The 24,368-nt window shown below is 41.0% G+C and overlaps 1 protein-coding gene across 1 annotated transcript in view; it reads left to right on the forward strand.

The window, feature by feature from the left end:
- CTSW (cathepsin W) overlaps positions 1–24,368 on the forward strand; it is a 45,834-nt gene that overhangs the window by 12,419 nt on the left and 9,047 nt on the right. Inside the window, exons 4-7 of the mRNA XM_089658101.1 lie at positions 5,054–5,193; positions 9,771–9,864; positions 18,395–18,475; positions 20,256–20,372. Of these exons, the coding sequence (XP_089514227.1) occupies positions 5,054–5,193; positions 9,771–9,864; positions 18,395–18,475; positions 20,256–20,372 (432 nt within the window). The remainder of the gene's footprint in view (positions 1–5,053; positions 5,194–9,770; positions 9,865–18,394; positions 18,476–20,255; positions 20,373–24,368) is intronic.

A 24,368-nucleotide genomic window follows, 5' to 3' on the forward strand; every position in this document is an offset into this window, starting at 1 on the left:
ATTGTCAGTTAAAGAAATGCAGCGCAGTATCGCAAAAACTGCCTGGTCAGGAAGGGGGGTAAATCCTCTGGAGAGCAAGTGGTTAACCCAGATAGGTATGTACTGCAGGAGACCACCAAATATACTAACAACTGGTCTGCACACTTCCTTCCACCTCCGCAATGCAGTGGTTACCACCAGTGCTTAGCTGCTTTGTTCTCAATGGGCATGTATATAAATGATCTCCAGTGTCTTGGCCGCTTTTCCCTTTGTAAAAGTCATGATGAAACATATCAGGGGCATAGCCAAGTAATGTCATCACACCCGCAACTGGAACTAAGGCATGTTTATACATATCTCAAGCTGATGCTCATCCTCAAGGGGGCAATGTTACGGTTACTGGATTTAAGTGCACCTTTCTTGTGAGTGCTATCTTATTTTAGCTCAATAAAAGGTGATGTTTATGGAAACATTAAACTATGAGAGGCATTTTTATTCTTTTTTGGTGAGTGTTGCCTGAGCTGAAGTGGAGGTGGAAACAAGATTGCAGACCGGTTGTTAGTAAATTTGGTGGACTTCTGCAGTGCATACCTACCCACGTTAAAGTGCAAAGCGTGTGTTAACCTTACCAGAGTGTGGGGCAGACTTTTAGGTAAGCAGTTTGAACTAAAAATGATTGTGCACTTTGATGAAGTACAGACAGCACTTTCTGTGGAGAACGCATAGCAAGATTTTTTTGGAAACAAGGTCTACCAATATATATATAACAATTTGTTTTGTAAGTTTTTTGATACTACATATACGAGTGGCACCTTTTGTGAAGTGAGCATGGCAAGACTGCACTTTACATTAGGTAGAAAATGCTGTTTGCTGGAGGATACACGGATTCATATTATACATACAAACAATCAGTTCTGCACATTGTTTGACATTGCAAGGTATATACAGACTCAAAAAATCACACTGACACTTTTTTCATTGCTTGTGTTAAGGAACTTTATTATTATTCACAGTATTAATTTATTTATATGACTGCACAAATATCGGAATTGTTACGTTACACTTTAGATATAACTACTTACCATAATTTTCTTTTCCTGGTAGACTCCATGGCAGCATACATTTGGATAGACTCTGCCCTCTCTCCTACTCCATTGGACCCCACTCCCATAAATTTTGAGGATGATCCAGAGAATGTGTTCCGTACCAAGCCTACACTGGGAGAGTACCCATGCTGTCATAGAGTCTATCAGGAAATGAAAATTACAGTAAGAAATTGATAAAAAAATGTTTTTTCCTGAATTAATCCATGGCAGCATTTGTTCAGGCAATAACTAACCGAAAAAAAAAGAAAATACAAGGATTGGATGCAGAAAAAGTAATGGTTCAATCATAGCTCTTAGCCAGCAGAAACATTAAAGCCAAAAATTAGCAGGATATGAAAGTTAGCTTCACACCACAATGAGCCAGAATAGCTTTAGTGGAGGACCATGCATCTACCTTCAATTATTCCTGGCAGCCTCTTACAGGGAACCAATGAAGTCTACACACTCCTGGCTGAGTTGTCATGTGTCTGTGGGCACCAAGTCTTTAGCCCTGTAAGCTGTGCTAGAGAGTAACAAAGAGGTGGCTTAAATCTCTAAACAAAGCTGTAATTTGTGGGAAAGCTTGAAGTATCTCAATGTCCAGGACATACAACCAGTTATTCTTAGTGTTCTTGCATGTGGAGAGAATAATTTTTCATAGAAATCCGAAGCCACCTCGGGTTGCATCTCAGTTTAGGTATAAACACTACCTGGACTAGGCAGATGCCAAAAAAGGGTTCCTCATAGTTCAAGCCTTAATCCTGGAAAACTTCCAGGCTGAGGAAAAAGCCCTTAAAGAGGCTGCATTCATGACTGAGCCTTTACTCAAAACTGTACTGAAAGTGATCCAATCTGGAGCTGCAAGCTGCCAAAAAAGGTCAATACCCTGATCCTAGCAAACTTCCTGGCTGGGGATATAGCCCTTAGAGAGTCTTCATGGCTCATTCTCCACTCAAACTTGACTGAAGGTAATCTCATATGGAGCAGGCAAAGAAGTCCAGAGCAAGTAGAAAATCCCATGTAAAGAGTCTTAGATGCAGCACCCCATTAAGGTATTGGATGAGTAAGGGATAGTTCACCCATGAGACATTGGAGGTAACAGGGAGTTCAAAAATCTGCCCTGTATTACAGCTGGAGCATAGTAAAAGTCCAGAATGTACTTGACCTGGGAACTGAAGAAAAATAAAACAAATAAGTCAAAATTGAACAAGCTTTATTCAAATCCTATTGTAAGCCATGGTAGTGCACGATGCACATTCTTCCAGGAGTATAACTATAAGCTTAGAGAAAAACAGCCAAGTCTGATTAGTCTTTTCCTCTTAAGACAAAAATTGGAAAATTGACGATCAAAGACGAAGTTGTCTTTAGCAATAGACCTAAAAATCTTATTGGATCAGACTGGAGGAAAAGCACATGGCTTGTGAAACCATTCCTGATCTGCCACAGCATCCTCTCAAAGGGCTTGCTGGCCCAGGCTCTTTGGAAAAAGACTTCCCAGCTTGCAATTACAAGGAAATGCAAACAGATCCAACTCCAGGATCTTGCCCGGAGATGAAGTCTATTTGAAGGAACCTTGATGTAGGAACCACCTGTTGTCCAATTGGGCCACTGAACATGAATTCGTCCTGGAAGTCCTGAATCCCTGGAATGTAGACCTGCTTAAACGTTAGAGAGATTCCTCTCTACCCAGGTCACAATCATCTCCACCTCTCCCAGTAGACTGACCTTGCAGGCAGGGCCAGTGCTAGACTATTTTGCGCCTTAGGCAAGGCAAGCTACTTGAGACCATCCCCCCAAAAAAAATAAATTACATTTTTTTAAAACAGTAGAACATATTAAATCAACAAAACTGCAGAATTTCTGTTAATTTGCAAAAATAAGTGCCGTAAGATACCACCAGCACCAATATTAAAGACAAAATCAGTGTCACGGATGGACTATATCTGTGGCTGGCAGTGGCAGGGTGACAGTTGCAGTGAATGGAGGATGGATCTACATTCTGACAGATCCCAGGCTGACATTCCCCAGGCAATGGGAGGAGAAAAAACACTGTGACAGCAGGCAGCAGAACTGAGCGATCCCACACAGTGACTAGGCACTAGAAGAGCAGGCTGTGGGATCGTGATGATGTCATCACTCACTGGCACATTGTACTTGTGATGGATGTCTGGTCAGCTGGGTCACACTCACACAGACACAAGACATCAGAGTCAGACATTACCTTTCTCCGTAGGCACAGCTCTGCCTCCACTGATGAATGAGAAAAAAAGGGCTGGAACTCCACAGTGATCAGCATCAGCCAGCCGGCTTGCAGTAAGGGACTGAGTCTGAGAGGAACACTGGAAGGAGCTGCAGCTCAGCTGCTACACTGGCCACAGACACACGCATCTACCTCTGTCCTTTCTTCCGCCTCTCTGCCGCCCCTCCTCTCAGCTGAAGGATCATTCATGGCGTGGCAGCATTCCACACAGAGAGAGTGCTGGCCTGTGCTGTGCCCAGGTGCCCCTAGTGGATGCACCGGCCCTGCTTGCATGTTATGACTTGCCCCAAGATATATTTCACCACTGACACGTTGTTCTGCCTCATTGAGACTAGAGGGCCTACTGTCAGGTGATGAAAGACATGGTGAGCAAAGTAGGGCTGGTCAGAAATCCAGAGTGTATGAAACAACTTCCTGAACAGGGGAGTTCACTGGCCATAGTTCTGCAGCACAGATATATTACTACTGTGCCAGCACCCAAGGCTTCTTCTGATTGTGGGATATAAATAGCTTGGCACATGCTCACTGTTGGAGAAAAACCCTTCTGGATTGGGGGCCTCCTCGACTGAGCCCACTCTAATATAGGGTTGGGAGAGACCATGGTCCCAATCATCATCAGGCATTGGCACCCTGACTGATGAAGAGAGGAAAGCCAGGATAAACCCGCACCATATCACCAGTATGCTCTAGTGGCAAAAAATAATGTATTCTGAACAGTGATGAATAAGGCTCCCGAATGCACAAGGACTAGGTCGAGAGATTACCCTTTTTTGAAACACTTGCCAGCCAGCCTCCTGTAGGATTCTCAGAATCTCGTCTGTGTTCTTGAAAAACATCTCTTTCTTGAGAAGGAGTAGATTGAGAATCCGACAAGCCATGTGAGCAGCATAATGTCTTGACCCATGTAGAAACTGAGGTACATCAGAAAAATGGAAGCTCTGGGAAAGTGGAAATAGGCAACCCTCCAAGCATCAACCATGCCCGTCTTAAAATCTCATCTACTGAGATTGGAATTTCTGTCCTCTGAGATGGTAGGATTTCTTTCAGTATTGCTGGGGAAACCAGACTCAACCTGACACCATCCCTATCATAGCTTGGAATACAAGGTCACATTGTACCACTGATGATTGGAAAAGCTGCTCCTCTTCTTTTTGTGCCATGAACACTACCCTGCTGATAGCTGGGAAACCCAGTATCATCCTGTAACTGTCCCCCAGATAGCTAGGAACAACTTGTCTCCACTCATAACCCTGCCAGAGATCCAGGAGCTGACATTCATCAGTAAACTAGCGAAGAACGCCATCTTGACAAGTCCCATGAGAAGGACAAAAATGGAACACAATCTCTGGCTCAGCCTCAGAATTTAAGGGAGTGGGGTCCTATGGGATAGGAATGAGGGCAGAGTTCATCCAAATGTATGCTCCCATGGAGTCAGTAAGAAAAAACTGTTTTGCCTGAAATTGGGCATTACATGTGGTTTATAGCTAGCAACAAATTATTTAGTCTTTATATTACTAAATGACCCTTGACATCATATCATTGCATAGTCACTTTGCCTACTGCATTTCTAGTAATCTGACTAACAGCTTAGCTTTAGACTGTTTTATCCATCAATGAAAGCAGGATGTTATATGAAAGTGATATCATTTTTGGCTTACTCAAGTTAAGACTTTACTGTAGTTGCATACATTCTGCAGACAACTGACTGTAATATGTAATTTTTCCAAAGCTGAGGAATTTAGGAGTTACGGAATAAATTCCAGTACTGGTATGGATCTATCCAATCTAAAACGAGCAGTAACTTCAGCTACATTTCCATTCAGTCATGACTGGAGGAAAATGGGAGTTATTTCAGAAGTGAAAGATCAGGTAAGAAATTCCTATCTTAAATTAACGAAATGGAATATAACATACTTTACTGTTGCTGTTAAAGCACAACTCGTGCCAACATGCGTTTCTACAGTGAGGACATTTTTAGGCAGTAGCTGGAGAAGGCTCTGAGCAAAGTTTAGAAACAGTTCCATCCCACACAATTGGAAATTATCAGTCTGAAAATTTTTTGATTTAGGGGTATATTTATAAAGCAGTGAACGTGACATTCACCAAATATTCCCTTCAGGTGTATTTTCCTCAATGACACTGAGTGATTCATCTGCAGTGAAAGGTTGGTAAATGTTATATTTACTGATATACTTATAAAAATACCCCTTAAAGTGTATGTAATTCCAAACACAACACAAAGTTGTGTAAATAGCTACTTTTTTGCCCTTTGAAAGTAGTTGGAGCAAAGTTTTTTAATGTATATTTTGATATGTTTTTTAACTTTGTTAAATATAAATAGTTAAAACAGTCTACCTACCCCCCCCTTGCTAATTTTTTCCCCCCATTATTCTAAGGAATAGTTTCCCAAGAGCCTAACCCTTATGCTAGCCATAGATAGAGTGGATCTAAGTTTGGTCGGTTCAGCAGGGACAAACCAAGTTTAGGTCCATGTGTAGCCATTCCTGTTAGAGGAAAGTTGGTCGCTAGATCCTGCTGTCAGAATACAATGTCGTGGTTCCATTTTGTCAGTCGCTTTTTTTTCTGCAGCCTGCTGGATAAACAAAAAAGAAACTGAATACTCTATGGCCTGCTTTAATTTAGTTCTTTAGCTCTGATTCACACCTGTGCGGCTATGAAGTTATGCTACTTCAGCGCGACTTCAAAGCTGACTATCAGTGCGGTTTCATTTGCGGCTTGCTGACATCTGGGAGTCTTCCTTTAACAGATGCCATTGTAGGACCTGAGTTGCAGTGATTCGAAAAGGTTCAAGTGGGGTGCGATTTGTCATGCCACTTTGAACTGTCAAGTCGCAAAACAAGTCACACTGGTGTGAACCAGGACTTACAGTTTTGTTTTTTTTTATTTGTTAAGTTTGTTTTAAAACAAATATAAAACAGGGCTTAATGAGATTGTCATAGCCAGGGCGAGGACAAGGTTTGGGCAGGAGGGGCGGTTTCCCTGGGTGCAATGATTTACTGTAGGGATGGGGGCCTCTTCCTTCTGTTACAAGGCTCACAGGAGTAGTAGTGATAGTGGCAGTGATTTTGACAAGCGTGTGACTGCTAGGCGTAGGATCTCCTAGGCTTGCAGATCATGAAAGGGGGGAAGCAGTTTGGCATCTTTGCCAAAACTGTAAGTCCTGGTTCACACCAGTGTGACTTGTTTTGCGACTTGACAGTTCAAAGTGGCATGACAAGTTGCACCCCATTTGAACCTTTTCGAATCGCTGCAACTCAGGCCCTACATTGGCATCTGTTAAAGGATGACTCACAGATGTCAGCAAGCCGCACATGAAACCGCACTGATAGTTAGCTTTGATGACCTTGTCCTAGCACTAGTCATTGCCAAAGGATTACTACTCTTGCACAAATTGTATTGAACTGTACTTGATAACTACATACTAGATGCACCACATACTAGCACATTATGATAAACTTACCTTTTAATTGGAGCCCTCCAGAGCTGAGCTGTCAACACTGCTGGTGCTTCCATCTTTGCCTGTTCTTTTACCGGGTTCGTGCTATCTGGCCATTTGAATGGCCATACTGCAATGACGTTATGCATGGAAAGCACGGTCACAGCACAACACTCTCTGCAGTCACAACAAACTCAGTGTTCCATGAATGCAGAGAGTACTACAAATGCTGGAGCCAATGTTAATATCTACTAAATGGCACAAGTTCAGTCCATTTCTAAGGCACTTATAGGTGAGACTGTTTATAAGCTTATCTGTAGGGCAAACTTAAAAATTTGACTTCAATATCACTTTAATACTTGTTGACCCTGCCAATTTTCTGAAGGCTACTTTAATAAGGTAATTGCTAACTCCCAATGCCCAATGTGTCCCCTTGTGTAAATTACAGCATTACTTTCGTCAATTTTATAGTCACTGCTTCCTGCTGGTTGACATCTCCTCTAATCATTTAGCAGCTGAGATTGGGATGTCCTGTAATTGTAACTGACCCTTTTGCTGGACAGCTTGGTCTGTTAAAAAAAAAAAAAACTTGGAAAAATAACACATTTGCTGCTATTGATCAACTACATCCTTTATGTAATTTTTTATTTTAAAGTGTTTCTAAACCCGCAACAGTAAAATCAGTCTGTATATGCAGTAAAGCATGCTTGTTATACTCACTGTGGAACCTCAGGGGTTAATCCTCTGCATCCTCTGTAAAAAGGTTGTTTGATCCTGTCTTCTCTGCTCCTCCTCTTGTTCAAATGTCCACATCTTATTTTCTAATAAGACAGACTGAACCCATAGCCATTCTGCACATGTTTAGTTTAGTGTGTATTGCTAGAGAGATTTTTTTTTCTTGGGAGAGTGCATGTGATCAGCACAGGGCCAATCAGCACTCTCCAGACAGAGGTCAGGGGTTTTGCATCCTCCTAGAGCAGAGCGAAAACTCCTCCTACAAGCTTTACTCAGTGCTCTGCTGGATACTGATAGAAGTCACAAGACTTCTATATACTGCTGATGAGAAGATATTTAGCAGTTTATATTTTTACTAAAATAATTGCACTTCCATGTTCTGTGTACTGTGGGAGACCAGATCTAGTGAATGCAGGGTTCTCCAAAAGAACTCCAAAGTTCTCAGGTAACCACAGCTGTTTTAAAGGCTGAAAAACCCAAGATTATTATTTAGAAGTACAGGTGAAACGCGAACAATTAGAATATCGTGCAAAAGTTCATTTATTTCAGTAATGCAACTTAAAAGGTGAAACTAATATATGAGATAGACTCATTACATGCAAAGCAAGATAGTTCAAGCCATGATTTGTCATAATTGTGATGATTATGGCTTACAGCTCATGAAAACCCCAAATCCACAATCTCAGAAAATTAGAATATTACATGCAATCAATAAAACAAGGATTGTACATAGAACGATATCAGACGTCTGAAAAGTATAAGCATGCATATGTACTTGGTTTGGGCCCCTTTTGCAGCAATTACTGCCTCAATGTGGCGTGGCATGGAAGCTATCAGCCTGTGGCACTGCTGAGGTGTTATAAAAGACCAGGATGCTTCAATAGCGGCCTTCAGCTCTTCTGATTTGTTCGGTCTCATGTCTCTCATCTTTCTCTTGGCAGTGCCCCATAAATTCTCTATGGGCTTCAGGTCAGGCGAGTTGCTGGGCAATCAAGCACAGTAATCCCACGGTCATTGAACCAGGTTCTGGTGCTTTTGGCAGTGTTAGGCAGGTGCCAAGTCCTACTGGAAAATGAAGTCAGCATCCCCATTAAGCTCATTTGCGGAAGGAAGCATGAAGTGCTCCAAAATCTCTTGGTAAACGGCTGCGTTGACCCTGGACTTAATGAAGCACGGTGGACCAACACCAGCAGATGATATGGCTCCCCAAATCAACACAGACTGTGGAAACTTCACACTGGACTTCAAGCGTCTTGCAGTGTGTGCCTCTCCATTCTTCCTCCATACTCTGGGTCCTTGGTTTCCAAATGAGATGCAAAAGTTGCTCTCATCATAAAAGAGGACTTTGGACCACTGAGCAACAGACCAGGTCTGTTTTTCTTTAGCCCAGGTAAGACGCTTCTGACATTTATTGTTCAGGAGCAGCTTGACAAGAGGAATACGACATTTGAAGCCCATGTCCAGGATCCGTCTGTGTGTGGTGGCTCTTGATGCACTGACTCCAGCCTCAGTCCACTCCCTGTGAAAGTCCCCAACACTTTTGAATGGCCTTTTCCTGACAATCCTCTCCAGGCTGCGGTCATCCCTGCTGCTTGTGCACCTTTTACTTCCACACTTTTCCCTTCCACATAACTTTCTATTAATGTGCTTTGATACAGCACTTTGGGAACATCCAACTTCATTTGCAATTACCTGTTGAGGCTTTCCCTCCTTATGGAGGGTGTCAATGATGGTTTTCTGCACAACTGTCAGGTCAGCAGTCTTTCCCATGATTGTGATTCCTACTGAACCAGACTGAGAGACCATTTAAAGGCTCAGGAACCCTTTGCAGGTGCTATGGCTTAATTATCTGATTAGAGTGGGATACTTTGAGCCTAGAATATTGCACCTTTTCACAATATTCTAATTTTCTGAGATTGTGGATTTGGCGTTTCATGAGCTGTAAGCCATAATCATCACACTTATGACAAATCACGGCTTGAACTATCTTGCTTTGCATGTAATTAGTCTATCTCATATATTAGTTTCACCTTTTAAGTTGCATTACTGAAATAAATGAACTTTTGCACGATATTCTAATTTTTCGAGTTTCACCTGTAAATGTATGGATACATTTCAAGAAAAAGACACCACAAACTAAAGGCTTTGATATTTGTTATTATTAATTAATCCATGTTAATACTCATATTATTCACAAGTTCAAAGGTTTGAAATAGTTTTAAGTTTATTATAAATTCATACATTTCATTAACAGGGGCAGTGTGGATCTTGTTGGGCCTTTGCAGCAGTTGGAAACATTGAGGCACAGTGGGGAATACAAGGAAATCCCAGGAACCTCTCAGTACAACGTAAACATTTTACATTTATCTTCTAGACCACTATCACCCTTTGTACTCAGATATTCACTATAGGTAGAATCTGAACATTTTATTAAGAACATACAATATTTCAAAGCTTTCTTACTCTATATACGTATTCAGAAAAGTGTAAACACAAAAATATTCCTGTGTAAAACTTATAATTTACATGATAGTAAAGTATTATAAAAAATATAAAAAAGTCCAATAGTGAAGTGTCCAACAGTGTTGCTTACAGTAATCATAACCAATGGAATGGGGTGACATCTATGAAGACTACATCCGTGACAATCCTCCACCACTATGCACTCACCAGAAGGCAGAAACAACTGAGCTCTATACAGAAATCCCTGTTGAAGATGTGACCTCTCCACAGCAGGAATGGATATGTATCAGATGCAGCTGGGCTCTGTATGGAAATCCCTCTGAAGGATGTGCGACTTCTCCAGTGCATGAATAAGCTAACAATCTGATGGTGGTGGATCCTAGAGAAAAGAGCTCACAGACCGGAGCCCAGGAAAGGTCGCATATAGTGTAGTATTTTTATTATATAAAAATGCAGTTACATCCATGTGGACCACTTAAAAACAGAAACAGCCACACTTACAAATATGGCCATCGGACCATCGCATAGACTCGGCGGCGTGACGTCAGCACCTAGGCTCCTTTCTTACGCGTTTCATGCACACACGCATTCTCAAAGGGACCCGTGCATGGAGGCGGGTCTCTCAAAGGGACCAGTGCGTGGAGGCGGGTCCGTGTGCATGAAATGCATCAGGGAGGAGCCTGAGGAAGTCACGTGACTCGTGACGTAACACATAGCACGGAAGCGTGGTGACATCATCCCGATACGGACAGTAGCCGCCATCTTGGTACTCCCTACCTCATACACCCTATACTGTTTTAAATACAGTGATTGCCTGTTGCGTTTGCAGACCCGTTTTTATCTTGTGAGTAGTTTTCTTTTTTACATTACAATATAGTATGACTTACTACACTAAGGAAGCTCTTTTCTGATCCCTTTTTATGAGGATTTTGGAGGAGGAGGATGAGATTTAAAGATATACATCCTTATGGATACTGGTATTACTGATTGCTGTGTATGCCGTGGAGAGGAACCTTCGTTTGTTTTATCAGTGAGATCCATTCGCTTGGGGATCATCCACCTGCATTTATGCTGTGTGACTCCTTGCGGGTCGCAATCCAAAGGTGAGCGTGCACGCTAGGTGATGAAGGATCGTCCCTCTGTCTGTGGTCACTGTTGGTTCACATTTTTTGAAGCTACATACATCGTTTGTTTTTGTTGGACTTTTTTCTATTTTTGGGACTTTGTTTTTTTTAGGACTGTGGTTCTGGACTTTTTTCGTCCATTATTGGGGACGTATTATTTATTTTTATTCTTTGTCATTGGTTGCATTGTCCTTTGTGATGATTTATCCACTTCACATTTATGTTGTTTCACTATTTGGCCACGTTTATTTACTGCGCATTTTATGTTTGGCCATGTTTATCTCTGTTGCCACATTTTGATGCCCCTTTTATATGGTCATTGATTTATTCATCCACTGCACACCTGATGCTTTTCATTCTATTATTTTTGGCCAAGTTTCTCTCTTTATAAGTATATATTTTGTGATATTTGTTAAATCTCACTTTATTATCGCTGATGCAGCGTTGTTTTATGTCATCACATTTGCACACTTGATGTTTTCTTGCACTCACCATTTTTATCTTTATTGCCACTGGATTATCCTATTGTGGCATTCACCCTTGTGGTAGTATTTGGATATTCGTTATATGGTTGTATGTGGATTGTTCACTTTTTTGGATTTATATCACTGTTCACTCATTTATTTATGTGTATTGTTCATTCACCCTGAAGTAGCACAGCACCATTAACTTCAATTATCTTTTCTCACTATTTGATTATACAGTAGTTAGGTGTTAGCAGCCACTTCTTTTGACAGATAGTACTTTATTGGCAGTGCAGGAGGCCTCTCTTTTTTCTAGTTGATATGGTTGCCTTCTCCCTCTCACTTGTGACCAACTTCCCCTGATCATCTTTTATGGGGCCAATATGTTCCAACTTCACCTTCTCACCATTCTAAAGGTGCTATTGACATGACATTTTAACCACATGTCGGTAACAACCCATGCAATCCATACATACAAAGAAACCAAAATAAATAAGCTCAGACATTAAGTTATGTGTAATAAAATGGAATGACACAGGGAGAAAAGTATTGAACGCGCTAACTGAAATGTATTTAATACTGCATACAAAATCCTTTGTTGGTAATGACAGCTTCAAGACACCTCCTGTATGAAGATTCTAGTCGCTGCATTGCTCAGGTGTGATTTCCGCCTATTCTACCACAGTCTTCAAATCTTGAAGGTTCCGTGGGCCTCTTCTATAAGCTCTGATCTTTAGTTCTTTCCATATATTTTATATTGGATTCAAGTCAGGTGATTGGCTGGGCCATTCTAGAAGCTTTATTTTCTTTCTTTGAAACCAACTGAGAGTTTCCTTGGTTTTGTGTTTGGGATCATTGTCTTGCTGAAATGTCCACTTTCGTTTCATCTTCATCATCCTGGTAGATGGCAGCAGATTTTTATCAAGAATGTCTTGGTACATTTTTCCATTCATCCTTCCTTCAGTGATATGAAGTTTACCAGTACCATATGCTGAAAAAAAGCTCCACGCCATGATGTTCCCACCTCCAAACTTCACTGTTGGTATGGTGTTTGGGGTGATGTGCAGTGTTATTTGACCTCCAAACATGGTGTGTATTATGGCATCCAAAGAGTTCAATTTTGGTCTCATCTGACCAGACTATATTATCCCAGTTGTGGTGTGATCCTCCTGCGCTCCTAGCGTAAATAACTTCTGACTGCGGGGAGCTGCTAACACCTAATCATATACCATGTGACAATACAAAATCTTAAATTAAATGGTTCGCTGCACCATTTTATTTAAGATTTTATATTCTCCCCCAGTATTTCACAGGCTTGTCTAAATTTTGTACAACAAACCTTAAACGAGCTTGAACATGCTTTTTCTTCAGCAACGGAGTCTTTCGTGGTGAGAATGCATACAAGCCATGGCAGTAGAGTGCATTACTTATTGTTTTCTTTGAAACAATTGTACCTCCAGTTCTTTCTGAAGCTCTCCACAAGTGGTCCTTGGCTTGTGGACAACTCTTCTAATAATTCTTTTCACTCCTCTGTCAGAAATCTTGAGAGGAGCAGCTGGCCGTGGACGGTTTATTGTGAAATGATGTTCTTTCCACTTCCAGATTATGGCCCCAATAATGCTCACTGGAACATTCAGAAGTTTAGAAATCCTTCTGTAATCAATGCCATCAGTAGGTTTTGCAATAAAAAAAGGTTGCAAAGGTCTTGAGAGAGCTCTTTGCTTTTACCCATCATGAGACATTTCTTGTGTGATACCTTGGTAATGAGACACCTTTGTATAGGCCATCATTTGAGACTGAACCAGCTGATTTTAATTTGCACTGACAAGGTGCAGGATTTCTTTCTAATTACTGATAGATTGCAGCTGGTTTCTTGGATTTCCATGCCTTTTTTGCACTTCCCTTTCTTCATGTGTTCAATACTTTTTCTCCGTGTCATTCCATTTTATTACACATAACTTAATTTCTGAACTTATTTGTTTTGGTTTCTTTGTATGTATGGATTGCATGGGTTGTTACCGATATGTGGTGAAAATGTCATGTTAATAGCACCTTTAGAAATATATTTACTGAGAAAAATGATGACATGTTCAAACTTATTTTACTTGAAAACATTTTGGGGACTTTTTAAAATTCTTTTCAATAATTTGTAACTCATATGCCATTTTAGCTGTCCTGATCTCATTTTTGCATTTCTTTTTAATTTTTTTAAAGTTTTGGAATGCCAGTGATGACCATTGAGCTTTATTTTTTTTAAAGGACATTTTTTCTCAATTACATTAGAATTTATGCTTTTTCATATTAGAATTTCTCCACCTAGGTTTAACGTTTGTTCTTTTATATTTGTTGTTCTTTGGAATGAATGACACATGCCATTGTCTTATACTGTATGTTCCTAAAAACACCCCCACTTCTCTTTAGTGTCATTGTTGCAAGAAATTGATCCTATTTAGTATCATGTAGTTTGGAGTGCAGCTTAGTAAAGTTCACTGTGAAATTTAGTGTTCTTGTCCTACCCACCTATGTAGCCTCCTTGGCTAGAGGCAGAAAGCAATTTAGGACATTGTGCTGCAGTGTTTTCTGTGTTTCCCAATGCACTTCAGCTGAATGGATTAAAATTAACTCGACTCCATCCACCAGGGAGGGAGCTGACAAGCAGAAGGAGCTCAAGAGACTTGATGGTTGGCAAGCACTGAATCATGGGAGATGAAATTCAAGAAAGAAACTTTATTATGGCAGTTAATTGACTATTGCACTACAATTCCCAATGTGAGCTGGGTAAAAAAAAGAGAGAGTTATATTTGCACAGGCTGAATACTGAGGGATTTCTTCTTTGCTGCGATGAGACTGAGGTGTATACATCGCTGCTTCAGTGTGCATAGAGCTCTGAAGAAGAAGGGGTCACCTTCGAAACGTGTTAGCCATCCATTATCGCAGTGAGGTCCCCCTGCACTCTGGAGTATATCGAGTTGAGGACTACTGAGCTACAGCTGAGATTTAATTCACGATTTTAAGACAATTTTAATTAACGTGTTTGTGAGTATTATTTGTGCTGGTTTTAAAATAAATGCTGTGGGATAATGCACTATGCTGGTGCACCCTTTTTTGTTCCTTTTTTTACAGTATTACAATTTCCTGATTTTTGACCAGCGACCAGAGTGAAGAGTGGTATATGGCATTTATGCTGTATCTCAACAACTAGAGCTGATAGAGAAAAACTGGTGACATTATTTAAATCAAATATACCAGGAGCAGATTGTATGTTTGAAGCACCGAAATGTGTGTTGGCCTGTGTTATCATTGTTGTTACTGTTTATAATGCCATTACTTATTGCTGAGTTTGTGGTTTACAAAGTTTACTCTAATTTAGCTGCATAGACCTCCATTCTATGCTGCTTTAGCCTATTAAGCATATTGTCTAGTGAACTGTCATTCACATAATCTTTTACTTATTCATATGCATGTTGCTATTTACTGCAATCCGTGACAATATATCGGTTTCATTTACCACTAACCAGTCTGATGTTTTCTTTTTGATACTGAATCTTAGTTGTGTGCAGGGTAGCTATATTTGTGCTCCCAGAAGCTGTGAAGTATCAGTTGCTTAACTGCTGTGTCAGTGGAGCTGAGGTTGTTCTCAGAGTTGAGGCTGAAGAACAGATTCACCCACCAAGTGGCTCCTGCGCGGTAGCACTGCACCTGTAAATTATGGCAAACATAATTACTCTGTGATCACAGTTTCCTAAATTATCCCCTACTCCCACATCTGCAATCAGCTGTGTGTTGTTTGTAATTAGTAGGTCCAGCACAGCATTGTTTCTAGTTTGAGCTTCCACCATTTGACTCATGAAATTGTCCTGCATTACGATCAAGAAACAATTAGCTAAGTTGAGTGCATGGTTCCATTTGCCCAGTCAGCATCAGGATAGTTGAAGTGCACCATCATTATAACATTGCCCTGCCATCACATAAGCCTCGTACACAAGACGAGAATATCGCACAAATGATTGTTCGTTTTTTTGTTTGTGCATGCTAGTCTCATATCAAAAATGAAGAGGTAACTAAAGTTATGAAAATTCTCGTACAATACAACTTCGGAATTGATATAATGTGTTGTATTGTATTGTAGTGTATGCATGGTCTTGGTCTTTATTTTTTTCCGGACGAATACTGTACTGATTAAACGAAAATAATTAGTTCTGGTATCTTACAAGAAAAAATTTTGTTTGTTCCTTCGGAGAATTTCACATGATCTCTCGAACACTGTGTACTAACGCTCAGATTATCGAATGATTTATTCAAAAGCGGTATCTTTCATCTGATTTTTTGATCATGTGTACTAAGCATAACTGTGAAAGAAGATGGGTCTCTTCCTCATCCTTGTTGTTAGGGGGCCTATAGCCTACCCCCACATTTATTTTATCCCTTTGAAGCTCCAGCCACAAAAGACTCCACCCTATCACCAGCCCCGATAACAATGTCATCCTTCATATTCACTAACAAATAGCTCTGGACATACAAGCACATCCTTCCCTCTCTTCTACCTACCCTGTCCCACCGACACAGGGAATAGCCCCGGGCAGTGGCAAGCCAAATCTCCCACCGAGAGCTGCACCCTCCCCATTTAGGCGCAGCCTGTCACTGCTGTAAAGCTGGTAAGAGACTGCAAAGTTGGCCTAGTTCTCCATGAACCCCAAACCCTCTTTACACCAGTTCCTTAGCCACTTGTTTCTCTCTCAAAACTCCTGTTGCCTCTCTGGTGTGGCTTGTTATGCAGGTAGTATTTTTGGGAATAGTACATTGGAGGTTTTTTCTTTAGTATAGCACCATGAGTTCGACCCAAACCCAAGCTGTTCGCCAAATAGTTGAACTAAATGACCAGATTTGGCATGCTCACCCAAACCTTGAGCTGTTGCAGCCAAAAGTCATTCATTTAGTATTATTACCACCACTATTTGACAACTTTTTCATTTTTCATTGTGATTGACTTTGGATCTATATCACTGAACAATATGGCTGATTTACATCATGGGACATTGTTTATTTAGTAAAGCACTTTTTCTAAGGTGTGGGTATTTTTATTTACTGTTTTACTTTTTTTTTTAATGAGTAACGAGGGGCACTATGTATCCCATATTGATTCATATAGGAAGGATGCCCAAGTATCTGGGAGCCCCCTTATTTTAAAAGGGGCTTCCAGATTCTGATAAGTCTTCCCCATGCAGACCCCCACATTTATCAGTCTAGTGATATGGGGATAAGGCTCTTGTCTCCATCAACATGGGGACAAGGTGCCTTGCAGAGGGAGCTTCCCACTGTTGAGGGCATGTAGCCTGGTATGTTACCGAAGGAGGATTGCACACTCACTGCTCCCCCTTTCCTGACCAGCCAGGTCACACACCTGAATTATAGTCTGCTATGGTTTTGGTGGCAACACATAATGTTTTTTTTTTTTTATGAGACCCCCATTGATATCCATACCAGATCATTTTCTAAAGGCTAAAAAAATGAAACGGGCCCAAACTATAAATCTATACCAGATCCTTAACCAGTAGATAAGACTCTAGTATGATTATAGAGGGAGGCCCATGCTGTTTTTTTATAAGTTTAGCAGCAATAGTTTTTTTTCTCTAAATGTCACTATTGCAGGAACACATTAAATAGATGCACTACTTCACATGCAGTTTTAAGGAATCGCCCAAGCATGTCAGGTAAAGAATTGTGTACTGGAAATGTTGCTCTTTAAACCTTAATAATGGACCTGCTTCATGCTAAACAGTTTTTTTGTACATGTGCTACATAACAATGCCCAGCTACCTATTTTTTGGGGGTTTTTTAGTAACGTAGGCCAAAAAATATAGAACATTCGTCTCACATAAACTTCAATGAGGTTTGGTCACTATGTTTAGGGTTCACAGATTTCAGGTTCTCTTATGAACCAAAGGCCAGTTTTCACTTTTAAAAAACATTTTCAAATTCATCCCTAATCATACCCACAAGCAGATCCTTCATTTGTTTGGTAATACTGTAGTATAAGAATATATACAGAATATGAAAGAAGGAGCCACTGCTATAAATACCGAATGCACAATTTGTTCTTCCTGTTAATGTATTAGCTCTGAAGATGAACATAACCTGGATTATTTCCCAAACATAAAAACTGATTAGTACACTGCATTTCATCATTCATACATCTGTAGAACTCTTACATTGTCACCTATTTGGACACGTCAAAATGAATAAAGGGTTGGTCTACACACAATCGGTATTTCAGTTTTGGGTAAATGAGGAGTCAAATCATCTGAAAATATATTATCTTTTGAATCTGCACATCTGTTATACCCATTATGAAAGAGTCTTGCTTTCCTTCATTAATAATTTATATTATGCAGAATGCAGTAGGAGGAGTAGGAACAACCACAACTTCTAGGTAAACAGGAGCAGAGATGTGGCAATTAGGTATTTCTATCTGAGTATTCAAAATTAGAAAAGAAACTAGGGACTGCCTCAACGCAGTAGTTTTCGCTTTTAACTAAAGTTACGTATATATACTGTGTGTATGTATATAAATACTGTATATATCATTTTTTTTTTTACATGCAAAATGAAATATTACTGCATTTGATTTTGTTGTCTTCTGAAGTGATTTTTCCACTTAAAGTTGACAAGTTGTTCCTGACATTACGTTGTACACAAAATATTGTATTTATGCTGTTAATACTGTTTGTTGAGAAAACAGAGTGAACTTGATTTATATATGTATGATCCCAAAACTGGTCATGTCTTGCTTCTCTCTGACATCCTTATACTCTGTGTTCTGTTCTCAGAGATTATAGACTGTGGTCCATGTGATGATGGCTGTACAGGAGGATACACATGGGATGCATACATCACTGTTCTAAAAGAAGGTAAAAGATATATATATTTACTATGAGGCACTGGCGGGTAAGGTTGTGGGTGGCACACATGCATCACCTAGGTTTTTCACCTACACATGGTAAGGGGTTCCAGGGTTTGTATCTGTTATTTGTTTTCTCCTCTCCTGGGTCCTGGAGCCTGCAGACATTGTAGAACTTTGGATAGGAAAAGCCTCCAATTTTAGATCTGCATCTTAGGTCTTCGTTCCAATCAGTGATCTGACTGATGCTCACTGCTGTCTCTCTCCCTTTGTCTGCCTTGGGAGACTGCTGCTGGGTGAAAAGGCTGATTGCTGACAGAACAATAAAAAGTACAAAGCTGTCTGTTTGTTTTAGGGAACCCATTAGGGGGCACCCTACTAGTTGGGAACTGCCACATATGTAATTAGTGGCTCAGGCAAGCAGACATTTTGTTTGTTTTATGCTACAGATATGCTGTACAAAGTCCTACATTGAAACTGCGTTTGGTTACTACCTTGTAAAAATGCAGAATAAACTTGTTTGGACTATTACTTGGCTTCCATGTCATTGGTTACCACTGTCCCCTTACACTATAATTAGTAAAACCTCTTTCCCCAATCATTGACCAATATTGACCCATTTGTGTTTGGTGAAATGCAGAGTTGATTTATTTATCTTCTTACAATGAAAAAAGGATGTGAATTGGTAGACCATTTGTGTACCTAATGTATTTCCTTTATTTTACCTTCAAATAATGTATGGCAGTGACTCAATAATTTGTATCATTTACTCCACATTTTGGCACTGTTACCTGTATGCCTGCATTAAATATAATAAATAAAATGTGAATGTTAATTGATCTGATTTAGATAAAAAATATTTGGGATACATCTTGTTTTTCTAATATCATGCATACTAATTAAAGTGATTGTAAAGCTTGTTTTTTTTCTGAAAATAATAAACACGTTATACTTACCTGCTCTGTACAATAGGTTTGCACAGAGCAGTCCTGATCCTCCTCTTCTAGAGTCCCCTACAGACAATCTTGGCTCATCCTCTTCTCCAAGCTTTGTGCTGTAGGGGCACTGGTGGAGGCTCGATCCTCAGCCGGGCTGTGTGTGTCCCTAGACACACACAGTGTGGCTTGACCCTGCCCTCTGCTTCCTCCTCACAGGCTTTGACTGACAGCAGCAGGAGTCAATGGCTCCCACTGCTGCTGAGTCTCTTATGAGAAGAGAGATGGGGAGAACAGCTGCTGCAGACGGGCACAACGCTGGATCGAGATTGGGCTTAGGTAAGTGCTTAAGGCGGGGCTCAAGGGAGTAGCTTTTGAAAAGCTTTTTCCTTAATGCAGAGAATGCAGCTCATCACACTGCAAGCATCAATCCACAACTGCAGTGCCAACTTCAAGTCTTTGCATGTGCAACAACATGAATTTGTTAGCAGGTCGCTCTAGCAGCACCATTTTTGAATTGCCACAAAGGCACTGTAAGGAGTTGTAGCCTGCACACTGCAAACTTTATGGTACCTAGCTCCCAGGGACAAATCCTCACAATGGGGACTGTCCCCGAGAAACAGGAACGAATGGCAACCTTACTATGGCTCCCTTCATGGATACAGTCGAATCAGCATATCCACTCCCAGCCAAGGACAGGAAATGTGTTATTTGAAGGATTTCCAGTTGAAAATAAAGGGAAAAATAACACTGGCACTTTCTCTAAGAACTGGTAAGCTGCAATATATTGTTTTTGGGTTTAGATATGCTTTATGTTCTTTGTGCATTAACATACTTTTTTTTTTTTTTTTTAAGGAGGATTAGTTAGTGAGGATCAATACCCATATTACGCTGTAAGAAAAGAATGTAGAAAAGGTCTTTCACCTGTAGCATGGATCCATGATTTTCAGATGCTTGCAAAGAATGAGACAGGTGAGAATGGTCCTACCAAGGCCTTAAATTTCTAAATCTGAAAGTAGTTATAACAAATACCAAAAGACATTTAAAACCTCCTACTTGCTACTTCTATTTTTCACAGGAGCTTTGTTATCTTTACCTACACCAACTCATTGATGTTCATTATGTCCAAGCATAGCTTAAAAGATAATGCCTTCCAATCACTTTAAAGGGAAAGTATAGTGTATTTTCAACCAATATATTTGAGTTTCTATTGTAGCGTTTACCTGAAAGTAATTTGTTATGTGACTTTCACTTTTTAAAATACTTGCTCTTCCTTTTTTGAGATTGTATTAAATGTAAAGCTTTGTAGATTAGCCTCTAGACCAGAGGTCTTGAATTAAAATTTACGGAGGTCCGGTCAGCAAAATTTCCTTCCAGCAGAGGTCCGAATCTCATTAGCGATATAACACATTACAGTCCCCCGGTACATCATCATCTTTAGCGTACCTTTCACACTGTAGTCCCCTATACATCACAGTCCCCTCTTTAAATTACAGTGCCCCTTTAAACATCACAGTGCCCCTAAACACAACACAGCGCCCCTTGAGACAACACAGCGCCCCTTGAGACAACACAGCGCCCCTTGAGACAACACAGCGCCCCTTGAGACAACACAGCGCCCCTTGAGACAACACAGCGCCCCTTGAGACAACACAGCGCCCCTTACACAACACAGCGCCCCTTACACAACACAGCGCCCCTTACCACAACACAGCGCCCCTTACCACAACACAGCGCCCCTTACCACAACACAGCGCCCCTTACCACAACACAGCGCCCCTTACCACAACACAGCGCCCCTTACCACAACATAGCATCCCTTAACACAACACAGTGCCCCCATCAAAACACAGCACCCCCCATCACAACACAGCACCCCTTAACATAACACAGTGCCCCTTTTAATGCAAGCCTTCCCCTGCACAGTCCTATGGCACCTTAGGCAGAACTAATCCTTCTGGGGTATCCTCATCTGGGCCTCCAGCCTGCCACTGATGTCATCTTCATAGCGGGCGGGGGTGGGAGGAGCTTTAGATCAGGATTGAGGGGCAGGAGCTGCCCAAGTTATTATGTTAACAAGTGGGCGATTGCCTGACTTGCTAATATGAAAAGACTCCCGCTTTCTGTCTCCAGCTGCAGAGAGTGAAAGTCTTTACATATTAACAAGCTCGGTAATCACCAGCTCCCGCCCCTCAGTCACGATCTGCAGCTCCTCACACCCCGCCCACTGTAAGGATGACATCAGTGGCTGAATGAGAGGCCTGGAAGAGGACACCCAGCCGTGGCAGTGGCATGGCTGCGGTCTGGACAGGACTGGCCCTTGGTCCAGTTCCGGACCGTGATCTGTGGTCCGCCATTTAGTGACCACTGCTCTAGAGACACAGAAGATTAGCTACTGCAATGACTTTGCTCATCTGCTTAACAGTTTTATAGAACAAGATTTTTATCACAGAGGTGCTGGGACTTCCTCACTTATTTGTTCCAAAACCTCAAAAGACCATACATTTTCAATGAGCGGACTTAGGCTGGTCATACATTAAGAACTTTTCTTTCCTTCAATTACAGGTTGAAGGACACTCTATGCCCCCGTCAGCACATTCAGTATTGATGGGGGAATCGCATCTGCTGCACTATAGTATTCTGACAGAGGAAGGTTTCCCCACCATAAGAATACAATGATTACTGCCGCAGGTCATAGCTGGTGGCAGTAATCATGTAAAAAGCCCGACAGGCTGCTTGTACTAAAGTCGATCGATAGGTCAGCTTCAGTACAACCAGCCTGTCCATAGATGGATCAAATTCATCTGGTTCATATGGAACAACGTTTATATTTAGTGGTTACTCAGAAAAGTGACTGAAAGCATGTACATACACCCCAAGTGCCAAACTGATGGTGAAAGAGCCCAAAATATTATAAAAATTCATAAAATGATCATATGCAACAGCCAACCAGTTTTGTGGACCAAACACACTCCTATTTCTTCAGGGCTCTGATATTTTTACTGTGCTTAGATGGACTCAGAGATGCAGAGCCCAGATAGATCTATTGTTTTTGCTTGGAAAGGTTTCGGTGGTGCAGATTGTACCAGTGTGTTAACAGTTGCAGCAAACCTGAAACCTGTTTCTCAGCAGAAAACTAAAGATCCATCTGGTATCTGCTTACTGGAGTCAGTCTAAACGTGGTTCAAATTTCTGAGCCCCGATGGCTTTTTGGCTTCACCCATCGTAAATTCAGAAAGTTGAGAGCCTAAATACAAATCTCCATAAAGCCTATACAGGGCAAATCTTACAAAACCAATTCTGTGCATTTGCATAGGGAGATAGGTGCTGACATGGGGGGCATATACCATAGCAACAGGGGAAGAAGTCACTTATTTTAATTACATGCTTGGGAAATGCTTTAAAGCTGTATGTGGTGTTACAGAACAGTATGATTCCCACTGACAGTGCCAGTGACACCTTATTCTGCCATCACATATTTAGTATGTGTAATAGTTTTTTTTAATCATTTTTACATTACTGCTTGGCATAAATACAGCATCAGCAGTAACACAATGTGATTCATTACAACTTGGAAAAAAATAGTTTTGGATGCATAGTTACATAATGATTAAAAAAAGACACAAGTCCATCCAGTTCAGCCAATAGAAGTTATACAATCCTATACAGTATACACAACCCTATACCCACAGTTGATGCAACACCTGTTTTTCTACCCAGTGGTAAAAGGCCTGAGTTGACCATTGGAAATAGCAGCCACAGCAGATTAAAAAGCTATAGCACAATACAGCACAGCGAACAAAGGGAGGTTCACACTTTGTAGCCCACCACACTGCAATTCACTGTAGTGTGGCACAATACAGCAACTGGGTACAGCATTTTTCAGCAGAAAATATGTATAGTATAGCAGAAATAATATCTGGTCGCAAAGACTGTGATCTCTCCCTATTTACTTGAGGTATCCAGCACACATTTACTGTGTGTATATGACAGACTGTAAATATATCAGTTTTCATCAGCAGTACTGTATTGTATTTTAAAGATTGGGAAACCGCGCAAAACTGTGCAAAAACAGGTGGAGAGGAGTTCTGGAAGGAGAAGTGTCTCCTCTTGTGTGCTTCAATAGCCATCCTGGGGAGGAAAGTTGCTCGATTGGATGATGAAATACTGCAAGATCTTTGGCGGCGACATTGGACGAGATAAAAATGGTGCCCCACATCATTTGGGTGTGCCTGGAGTATGTGTATGTGTTTGTGGACAGGGACAGAACCTCGATGGTTTGAATCAGGATAAATAGAGCAGGGAAAGGTTCCAGACCAGAAGGAACAAGTCAGGGTCCTCTCCCTGTGAATATTACACACTGGTATCTAGTACAGGAAAATTGGACAGCTGCTAATAGCAGGGGGTTGTGTCAACAGTCACATAGTGCAATGCTACCACACTTCTGGTACTTGTAATTGTGGGACAGTCTATGCTAAGCTGAATATTCTGTTACTGCTGTTCTATTGCTCCTCTCTCATCAGTGCATTACTGAAACTGTTTGTAAATGTTTAAACCAATAGAAGATTAATACAGGTAGACTGGACAGTGTTTCTCCCGAATTGGGTGCATTCTTCTTAGGCCCTGCTTGCACTTGGTGTAGTCAGCAGGATGCTGGAAAATATGTCCTCCTTGCAGGACGTAAGCTGAGGTACCACATTTGAGTAGTCAAGTTACTATATTTGAGCATCAGTGCCAAATCAACCCTTTGAATGGTCGCCTGTGTTTGATGTTGTTGTGGAAGATCAGGGGGGACTACAGAAACGCTTTCATCGGACTATGTTACAACTTTGTGTTTTTGAATCAGACTCCTTCTTCACACTTTACAGTTCATGATGGTGACGGGATGGGGACTTGCCCTGATTAGGGAGGCTCCTCTAGAGTGGTTTATACCCACATGGAAGAAAAATATATTTTAAATCTACTTTC

The sequence above is a fragment of the Staurois parvus genome, unplaced genomic scaffold (genome assembly GCF_062004578.1).
Source record: "Staurois parvus isolate SC_StPar_1 unplaced genomic scaffold, SC_StPar_1.0 ptg001051l, whole genome shotgun sequence".
Classification (NCBI taxonomy): domain Eukaryota; kingdom Metazoa; phylum Chordata; class Amphibia; order Anura; family Ranidae; genus Staurois; species Staurois parvus.